The sequence below is a fragment of the Lathyrus oleraceus genome, chromosome 5 (genome assembly GCF_024323335.1).
Source record: "Lathyrus oleraceus cultivar Zhongwan6 chromosome 5, CAAS_Psat_ZW6_1.0, whole genome shotgun sequence".
Taxonomy (NCBI): Eukaryota; Viridiplantae; Streptophyta; class Magnoliopsida; order Fabales; family Fabaceae; genus Lathyrus; species Lathyrus oleraceus.
Window position 1 is genome coordinate 119,208,534 of NC_066583.1, and position 10,598 is coordinate 119,219,131.

The following is a 10,598-nucleotide window of genomic DNA, read 5'->3' on the forward strand; positions in this document are numbered from 1 at the left end:
TGTCATTTTTTGACTTTTTGCATATACCAAGGAAGCTAATCATTATTGTTACTTTTCAAACAATAATTCTTGTTTTACCTATAATACCCTTAATTATTTATTACATTTATTTTACTTTTTCTCTCTTTGTAATAATTACTTAGGGGGGTATTTTGACAAAATTGCAATCAACACTACCTTGAATTTTGCAAGTGACAATTAAAAAGAAACAATTTTTTTACAAGAAACGGACACTTAAGAAGGAATGGAGGGAATACTATGATACACAAAACAAAAAAAATGTGAGCTTAAAATAGAAAATTTCACAATCATGAATTAAATTTGTAACAAAAGAAAATTTTGGTATCTCATTTGCCTCTTGAAACCATCTTTTAATGAAGTTATATTAAGATAAATGTTAGTATTTAGACATCGTTTTAGCTATCCAACATCATATTTTTATATGTTTCGGTATTACTGTATTGGTTTTAGTATTTCTTTTATCACATTAGTAATTTAGTAGTTATAAATAATTTGTATATAGTCTTGGAATACTGTATTAGTATTAGTTATAAATGTCATATATGGGTCGTCTTTGAGTACGTGTTAATACATGATAGTTCAAATAACGTTCTCTTATATTAATGTCCATAGCCCATTTGAGTGAGTGTGACCAGCTACCAAAATTGCAGACAGAATCAAAAAGCAAAAATCAATATTCGTCGAATTTTGAGGTTGCTTCAACTCCTCAATCTCATATTAAAAGAGAAAGCGCGGTGGAATGAAGAGAGCGAGAGTGACATGGCCAGAGGGAAGTGCTTTTGGATTTCTTCCTACAACAATACTACTCTCTTTCTTTGCTTTTTCAATCTTGCCATCGTTGCTCTCTTCGTTTTTCACTCTCTTTATGCTTCTCTTTCTATTCACTCTACTAATGTTTCCCATAAAGGTATGTTAACTAACACCAACACCAATCTTCTCACTAAGAGTTTTTTTTTTCCTTCAAGACAAACTAACTATTTCCACCTTGATTTCGTTTCTTGTGTTTTTAGTTGTTGTATCTTATAGCCCGGATCAGATTTGGAAAATGGAAGAATCAGTGCAAATCCGCGAGGCCTCTATACCAGTAGAGTTAGTTAAATCGGTAAGAACTAAGATTAAGAACTAAAAACACTTACATTAAACCGGTTATTTAATGTTTGAGAAATCAATCAGGTGAAGGCTTTAGAAAGGGAGTTTTCAATAGAGAATTTGGTGGTTGAGTTGCCGCGGAATATAAAGCAGAAAATAGTTGATGAGATTTTGCATAGACTAAGGAGCTTGAACTCCAATAGCACTGATATTGCTAAAGAACGAGGTTAGTGTGTGCTAGTACTAATACTGTTAGAATGTGCTCATGTTCATAAGAATCTAATCATCTGCTTATTTACATTTCATTTTATCTCGTCAAATTCGTGTTAATTCGAAATTGCAAACTTCTGTTCTCTTGGATCATATGACGTTTTTAAAAATACAGAAGTTATTGAAAGTTGGCGCAAGGAAAAACTCAAAGAGGTTAGGTTGACTCATGTGAAAGGGAATTCTAACTATACCATCTCTCTTGAAGAGACAGGTATGGACATTGATTTTCTGTTATGTCTGTGACAGTTGAATGTGCGAAATGCTTAAACATAATGCTCTTGATAGGTATGCTATTAAGAGCTTTGGAGTCTGATTGGGATGTGCTTTGCAAAGAAGTCGGCCTTTGGATACCTGCACAACTCGTTAACGAAGAACATGATGACAACCCGGAGGGCAGAGAGGATATTGGTAATATCAGTTTCTTTAGTCAAAATAGTTTCTTCCTGCTCGCATAGTCTGAATCGCCTTAACTGAAAGTAACTTTATAGAATCATGGAATGAGTAAACTTGATATTATGTGATAGAAACTAGAAGTAGTATGCATCTACTTTTTTGGTTGCAGAATCTTTTTCTTTGTATTTACCAAGTATTAATTCTATCCAGAGGAGGAGGTTCTTCCCGGCAGAACCCTTCCATCTGAGTGTCATGCAGAACTTCACACCGATTATGATGGTACTGCGGTAAGATGGGGTCTTACCCACCATAAAGACAGTGCAGCTGAATGTTGTGAGGCTTGCTTGGATCTTGCAAGACAGGGTGAAAAGAAATGCAATATTTGGGTTTATTGTCCATCTGAGTTTGGGTGTTATTCTCCAGACATCTATCAACACAAACATCAAGAATGTTGGCTGAAATATGTAACTTTCCTCATGATTCACTAGTTTTCCTCTTTTCTGTGAATTTGCATAATAGCTTTTGATATTTTTTTGAATGCAGGATGAGAGACCTCAACTAAATTTTAAAGACAAGTATCCCGAGTCATATCAAAATTCATACCCGGCAGCACCAATAGTTGTTCCATGGGTCTCTGGAGTGGTTAGCTTATAACCCGAGTAACCAACACCGGGATAACCTTTTATACTTCAAAAGTTCAAAGTTATTCTTCAACCTGTTCTGTGGAAAATAAGTGAACCTGGGGGGCCAAATAATACTCTCAATGAAAGTTTAGGACTCTTCATTTTGGCCAATTTTTATTTTGACATACTCACCAAGTCAGTGGATCAATGTCGCGGACTATCCACCAGTGTCTGTCTAAGCCAGACACTGAGGAAAGATGACTTTTAACTGATTAAAAGTAGTGTATTGTATACTATTTGATTACATAAATAGTTACTTATATTGTATCTGTTTTTGTCTGAAAGCCAGTGCCCCCAAACATTTCAAACCCGAATAGAACAGTAAAGTGCAACCATGACATGATTGAAATAATGAAAACCACTGAACAACATCGTCTCAGAGAAACACAAATGTTAATAACATCATCAAATAAGAAAACAAAAGCCAGCACAAATAGTGGTAATCACGAAGGAATGAAAATCATATGGTACTTTCATTATTTAACTATATTATTGACAAAGAATGCTAAAATAGACTGGCAAAGGTCATCAATCATTGTGCATTTTGAAAGGGATCCCTCTCAATGCCTTAAACAGCAGTGTGCAGCAAATATTTGAATGCTTACGCATTTCTTGTCTGGTTGTACTGTCACACGTAGATGCTTTATCCACTAAGTTGAGGCAATCATATTCCTCTGGAAAATTTGGAGAAATAAATGGAAACTGACTGAAACAAAATTATAATAAACAATTTCCTTGCAAACTTGAAAGCAAAAATCAAATATGATCAATAATTGCTTTTGTAAATTCAGTTGTCTTTGAAGTGCCACCGAGATCAGCAGTTCGGTACTTCCCTTCTGCAATTGTGTTGAGGATGGCATTTTGAATTCGGTCTGCTTTGTCATGGAGATCGATATGGCGCAACATAGTAACCGAACTTAGCAGCAAAGCAGTTGGATTAGCCAAATTCTGCATAAATCCATAGGGAAACATGTGTAATTTAGTTAAGAGGGCTGTTTCATGGTTAGAAATTTCACTTTCAAGAATAACTTTCTCGGAAAATAATAATTAGAATCTTATTCTCGGTATTTTTTAGAAAATGTGTTTGCGGCATTTGCAATTTCTACTTTCTTGAGCTGGTAGTTCTACCCTATGCCTTACAAAAAGCATACGTGTCACTAGTACAAAACAGGCACTAAAAAAACCATACATTCCATGAAATCAAGCCTAGAAGTTTAGAACAGAAAATATATGGTTTTAAAAAGTACTTCCACAGCTCACCTTCCCGGCAATATCAGGTGCTGAACCATGTACAGCCTCAGCAAGTGCAATACCTCCCTCGCCAATGTTGCAGCTGCAAAATACAGGATATCCTGTCAGGTGATATATTTGTGACTGCTAAACTTCTTTGCCCAAAACTCAAAACAAAACAAAGAAAAACCTGGGTGTCAAGCCTAATCCTCCAATCAAGCCAGCACAAAGGTCACTGATTATGTCACCATAAAGATTAGGCATCACCAACACATCAAAAAGTGCAGGATTTTTCACAAGCTGCAGATGGTCCAAAAATTAACAGTGTATTATTTTCAGATAGACAAAGAGTTTCAAAATGTGGTTCCACTCCCTACATCAAGTTGACCAATATTACCATCATGCAGCAATTGTCAATGACAACTTCCTCATACGTTATCTCTGGATATTTCTCAGCAACCTCACGGCAACACTAAAAACAATCCAAAACAAAATCACAGTATTAGTATTCAAGAATATAATTCTAGTCCGAATATTTATAGCCATTTGTATTAACAGTAACAAACCTTCAGGAAAAGACCATCAGTCTTTTGCATAATGTTGGCTTTGTGTATAGCAGACACTCTTTCTCTTCCATGTGCCTTGGCATAGTGAAAAGCATACTCAGCCACTCTTAAACTTGCATGACGCGTAATGATTTTGAGACTCTCTACTACACCCCTCACAACCTGTAGCCCAAAAGTGCTAAATAAGTTATATTCATTAGAATTTCAATGACAGTATATAATATTGATTGCCGTGATGTGATACACACCTGATGTTCAAGTCCACTGTACTCGCCTTCGGTATTTTCACGAATTGTGATGAGATCTACATTATCATACCGAGTTTTGTAGCCAGGAAGGCTGTAACAAGGTCGAACATTTGCATATAAATTAAGTTCTTTTCTTAGAGTAAGGTTTAACGAACGATGCCCTTTTCCAATAGGGGTGGCCATTGGCCCTTTCAAGCCAATCCCATTTCTCCTTACCGATTCTAAACTTTCCCATGTAAGAAAGCTCTGTGTTCTAGGGTCAACTTCGGTCCCTACATAATGCTCTTCCCATTCAATTGGAACTTCAGCAGCTTGAAATACCTAATTATTGCAACAGAAAGAAACTACAGAATTTTATGATATAATATGATAGAAAGCATCGCACACAAAAAAGTACAACAACAAATTGAGAGAATCAGAGAGGGGTGAAAAGGAACCTGTTTGACGGAATCGGCGATCTCGGGACCGATACCGTCTCCGGGGAAAAGAGTGGCGCGGATCGGAGTGGAGGCGGAAGAGAAGGATTTAGGGTTTGAGAGATAACGGCTTCCGAGGGTTCGTCTGAGTATCTGAGAAGCCATAATTGACCGAACACAGTACAGTGCCTTTATGATTTTAATTCTCGCACACAACAAATGCAACGCAGAAATGTGGAAGTGGCCAATTCTTTAGTTTACTTTTGTTTTCGGGTTCTTTTCGAACACGGTCAACTTAAGCTATGTTTGGTTCTACTTTACATAATTGATAATTGGTTTTAAAAATCTATAAAATTGATATTCACACACGGTTGTTACATTTAAGTTTGTGACTCACTTAGTCATCTTTGAAGATATGTTAAAAGTTTTTTTTTTTTTGCTAAATGCAGTTTTGTGGTTCCCAAGTTTCTCAATTCTTTAATTTTGGTCCTTCAAATTTCAATCATTTGATTTTGACCATCATAGGCTAATGTGACTTAAAAAAAAAGTTAATTTTATTCTTTACAATTATATTTTTCTTCCATATTTATCTATTTAAGCTTTGAATATAATATTTTAAAAAATTTAAATATTTTATTCAACATATGTCTAAAGATAAATTGTTTTGATAAAAAAAATAGACTATTAGTTAATTAAAATAATAATTTTTTGAACTAAATTTCACATATGCCAAAATCAAACAACAACGATAAGACTATGAAAGTCTAATAATAAAGATTAATAATTAAGATTTATTTATTAAATTTGAATGTCAATAGCATCTTTGTCTTTCTTCTTCCTTCCCCTTTATATTGAACTAATTGTATATGTTTAAAAGATTTGTGTGACTACATAAGCAACCAAATAATTATAATAAGAAAAGTAGAGTTGTAGGGAAGAAAATTATGGGGGAAATGAAAAAAAATCAAGGTACATTTGCCAAATTAATCACCTTTTAATGTCACATTAATTGTTGTTTAATTTTTAAATATCACATAAGTCAATTTAAATTTATATGTCATTAGGGACTATCAAATGCAAAAGACGATAAAATTTGAGGTGTCAAAATCAAACAATTAAAATTTAAGGGGCCAAAATCAAACAATTGGGAAATTAGAGGACCAAAACTACACTTAAGAGTCTGTTTGGTAACTATCATTTAGCTTTTAGTTTGTGGTTTTTTCTACTACTTTTGTTTTTTTCTAAAAAGTTATTTGAAGTAGCTTTTGAGCTTGTAACTTTTTCTTTCCTTTATACCCTTCAATCTACTATCCCAAATATAGATAGATAAATAGATAGATAGATAGATAGAGAGAGGGGTTATTTTAAGTTGAATAAGTATATTCGCGTCAACTGATAAGATGAAAGATGATACAATGTTTAATGTGTTTGAGCAACATTTAATTTATATAATGAGTTTCGAAATAGTATTGATAATTCTCAAGTTGGTAAAATATCGGAGGAAAATCACTGAGATCAACCGAGACGAAGAAAATTAAGAATATCATTGCAGTTTTATTGTAGAATATTAAAAAATAAATTTATTTTTATTATTATTATTATTTTAGATTAATATAACTGAAATTAAAATTACTAATGCTATTAATTCATGTATCTCATTAAATTTTATTATAAAATTTATATATAAATGTATATATTTTGATGTTATCTTTAATTTTTCATATATATTAAAAATATTTTGGATGTTTTTATTTAATACATTTATTTTTATTAAATAAAAAATAATTTAATAATATGATATAATAAAATAATAAAATTACTGATTTACCAAACACTCAAATTAACTTATCAGTTATTAGTCATCAACTATCAACTGTCAGTTACCAGCCACCAATTACCAGCTATCAGTCACCAGCTAACAGTTATTAACTATTAGCTAGTTTTACCAAACAGAGCCTAAGACAGTTTTTTTTTTATTTAAACATGATTTTTTCATATTTATTATTCAATTAACTTCTATGTTAATGTAATATATTAATACAAATTACTTTATGTTCAATTTACTTTTATGTAAAAATTTACTTTTATGTAAAATAAATAAATTTTATAAAATTAAATTAATTAAGATTAATACTCAATTCACCAGTCATATAAACGAATTCTAAAAACACGTAAAGAAAACACAAATTTATCTTTGTCCTTTAAAAATTCCTTCCATATTTTGAACATATTGAACTCTCAATCTACGGAAATCATTGAACTCTTTTGAAAAATTACTCCCATATGACATACTTATTTGACAATTATTTAACTATGTTAATGTATATTATTAGAGTATAAAATAAACCATAGGTGTGCCATCTTTGGAAAACTAGTTAGATGGTTAGAGAGTTACCCAGGGAAGTTAAAATGTGTGACTAACTTGATGAACATTGCATGTATAAATATAAAGCTAGAGCCATTTAAAATGTAATGAACACATTATCAAAGCAAGAGCTAGAGCCATTTAAAATGTAATGAACACGTTATCAAAGCAAGAAGATATCTCTCTCTCTCTCTCTATATATATATATATATATATATATATATATATATATATATATATATATATATATATATATAAAAGTTTAATTGAAATACCCTGACAGTGTAAAAGGATTTTACGCCGTCAGTTAATAATAGATGTTGGATATTGAAATAAATTTAACTTTTATTTTAAAAATCTATAAAGTAATGCAAATGGGTGATGGTGATGAATTAATATATATATATATATATATATATATATATATATATATATATATATATATATATATATATAAACTAGAGAGAGAAAACTTAAAACTTCAAAATACTCTTGAATCCTTGAAAGAAGACCATGCATCTATAGTAAATGACCAAATGTGCATTCCTCCAGTTCTATATGAAAAGTAAAAATTAGTTGATTGCGTTACTTGCCCTTGTTTTAAAATTAAAACAGAAGATCTAAATGATAAATAACACCATTAACTAAAACACATACGGTTACATTTATTAGTTTAAGTGACAATGAGAAAATGTTTAGAAAAAGAAATAAGAAAAAAATTAATGTTACTAAAAAGAATATAAAAAACATAATGAAGGTTTGAAAGAATTCAAAAACTTTTGTAACGAGAACGATATTCAGCATACTAAGTTGTGTGCCAGTATTGTGGTGAAAAATTACACATTAGGCCTAAATGTCACATTCAGAATGTAAAATGTTCCAAATTCGTTCTGCATCATTTCAGAAAAATCCTTGCACAAGGATTCGTTAGTAACACTGAAGATGATATCATCAACATAAATCTGAACAAGTTAAATTTCATGCTTGCTTTTCTTGATAAAAAGTGTTTTATCAACTTGTCCTCTTTGAAACTTGTTTTCAAGCAAGAACTTGCTTCCACGATCGTACCAAGCTCTAGGGACTTATTTCAGATTGTATAAGGCTTTCTTAAATTTGAAAATATGGTCGGGAAAGGTAGAGTTGATAAAACATGGAGGTTGATCAACATATACCTCCTCCTGGATATACCCATTTAGAAAATCACTTTTTACATCCATCTGAAAAAGTTTGAAGTTCATGATGCAGGAAAAAGCTAATAATATCCTTATGGCCTATAGTCTAGCTACAAGGGCATAGGTTTCATCGAAATATATTCTTTCATGTTTATTGTAAACCTTCAAAACAAGTCTGGATTTAATTCTTAAAACATTGCCATCTTCGTCCAACTTGTTGCAAAAAAAACAGCAGGTGTAAATCACTTGATTACCAGAAGCTTTGCGAATGAGTTCCCAAATGTTGTTTTATTCAAATTGATTTAATTGTTCTTACACGGAAATAGATCAATGTTCATCAATGATAGAATCGTCAATTCCTTTTGGCTCAATTTGTGAAACAAATTCCACAAGGTTGCGTACCTTATTAAGGGAGTGTCAAGTAGTGACTCCCTTAGATATATCTCTAATATCATTCTATATAGGATGTTCTTTGGCCTTCATCCATTCTCTTGGAATATCTTGATGATCTAAAGGAGTATCTGTTGGTGTAAGCCCTAGAGGCCAATACTTTTGGTACTTGTATCGAATTATTTATTAATAATAAAAGGCATTTTCTTTATTATGGTTGATTAATAAAGTCCATGGAATAGATAGTCCGTTTAATGTATTAAGTGTGACTTAATCATGAGAACACATTAAACATAAGGACATTATTCTTAAAGTATCCGTAGTCAAGCTTTAATGTGAAGTGGGATAACATTAAAGCATTAAGACTATTATGTTTGTAGACTGATGATCACATCTCATGGATCATGGATAAAGAGTTATCAAGTCTTAAACATAGGTATGAATATTAGGAGTAATATTTATACCGGATTGACCCGCTATGAGAATACTATATAGAAAGTTATGCAAAGTGTCATAAGTTATTCTCATGGTGATAATAGTGTATACCACTCTTCGACCTGAAACCACTATGGATCCTAGATGTAGAGTCGAGTGCTTTGTTGCTGATCCAACGTTGTCCGTAACTGGATAACCATAAAGACAGTTGATGGGTACTCCACAAAGCATGCTAAGGGACATGAGTGTCCTAGATGGAATTTGCCCATCCTGCGTAACAGGATAAATGTCTATGGGCCCAATATTGAACTGGACAAGGATGACACGGTCTATACCTTGTGTTCAATATAGACATAAGGGCAAAGGGGTAATTATACACATAATTATTATCACAGGAGGTTTTGTCAGATCACATGACATTTTCGTGACTTGGGTAGCAGTGATGTGTTGCTAGATACCGCTCACTGTTTATTATGTTAAATGCGTGATTTAATATAATTACCAACGCCGCGAAAACCTATAGGGTCACACACAAAGGACGGATTGATGAGAGATAGAGTAACTAAGCAACACCGTAAGGTACGGTGCACTTAAGTGGGAGACGAAATATGGTAAGGTACCAAATACTTAAGTGATTTTGGGCATATTATAAGATATGGGCCAAAATACACTTAAGTGGGCTTTTTTAGCTTGAAGCCCACACAAGTGGTTCTATAAATAGAACCCCTTGGGTAGAAGCATTGTCACTCCAATCCACTCAGACAGAAATTCAAGTAGAGACTTGGAATTTTGTTTCCCTCTTTCTCTCACTCAAAGCCTTCATTCATAACAGCTAGCACTGCGATTGAAGGAATTCGTTCATGTGGACTGAGTAGAGACGTTGTCATCGTTCAATGTTCGTGATCGCCTCGTGGATCTGTATCAAAGGTTTTGATCATTATCAGAGATCTGCACCAAAGGTTTGAATCGCCACAAGAGGTAACGATTCTATCACTGATCATGCCCATTCGTAAGGATCACTAAATGGAGAAATTTTTAAATTCCGCTGCGCCTTGGATGGCAATTCTCCAACAGTGGTATCAGAGCCACTTACGAAACCATGAATCTGATATTTGTTTTTGTTCTGTAATAATATGATTAAAGACAGAATGAATCAAAGGTTAAATTGAGATCGATCAAGTTACATATATGTGATATATGTAATCCTGATGCAAAATACATTATATATGATATAGTGTTCTCGTTTCGTTCATTCAAACCCTCAATGATTGTTTTCCTTTGAGCGATCAATGGTCGTTTGCTTCTTGATCCGACATTAGT

The 10,598-nt window shown here is 32.7% G+C and overlaps 2 protein-coding genes across 2 annotated transcripts; one reads left to right on the plus strand and one right to left on the minus strand.

Annotated features, from left to right (window-relative positions):
- Positions 1–627: 627 nt before the first annotated feature.
- On the plus strand, positions 628–2,723 carry LOC127088165 (uncharacterized). Its single transcript, XM_051029087.1, has 7 exons — positions 628–928; positions 1,032–1,123; positions 1,195–1,336; positions 1,496–1,591; positions 1,666–1,788; positions 1,984–2,237; positions 2,317–2,723. The coding sequence occupies exons 1-7, from the start codon at positions 781–783 to the stop codon at positions 2,425–2,427; spliced, it is 966 nt and encodes a 321-aa protein (XP_050885044.1). The 5' UTR covers positions 628–780; the 3' UTR covers positions 2,428–2,723.
- Positions 2,724–2,907: 184 nt separating this feature from the next.
- LOC127088164 (isocitrate dehydrogenase [NAD] catalytic subunit 5, mitochondrial) lies at positions 2,908–5,301 on the minus strand. Its single transcript, XM_051029086.1, has 7 exons — positions 4,938–5,301; positions 4,501–4,821; positions 4,253–4,414; positions 4,084–4,158; positions 3,877–3,986; positions 3,717–3,789; positions 2,908–3,404 (listed from the first exon to the last, which is right to left on the minus strand). Exons 1-7 carry the CDS (start codon positions 5,079–5,081, stop codon positions 3,213–3,215), a joined length of 1,077 nt encoding a protein of 358 aa, XP_050885043.1. The 5' UTR covers positions 5,082–5,301; the 3' UTR covers positions 2,908–3,212.
- Between the last annotated feature and the right edge of the window lie 5,297 nt (positions 5,302–10,598).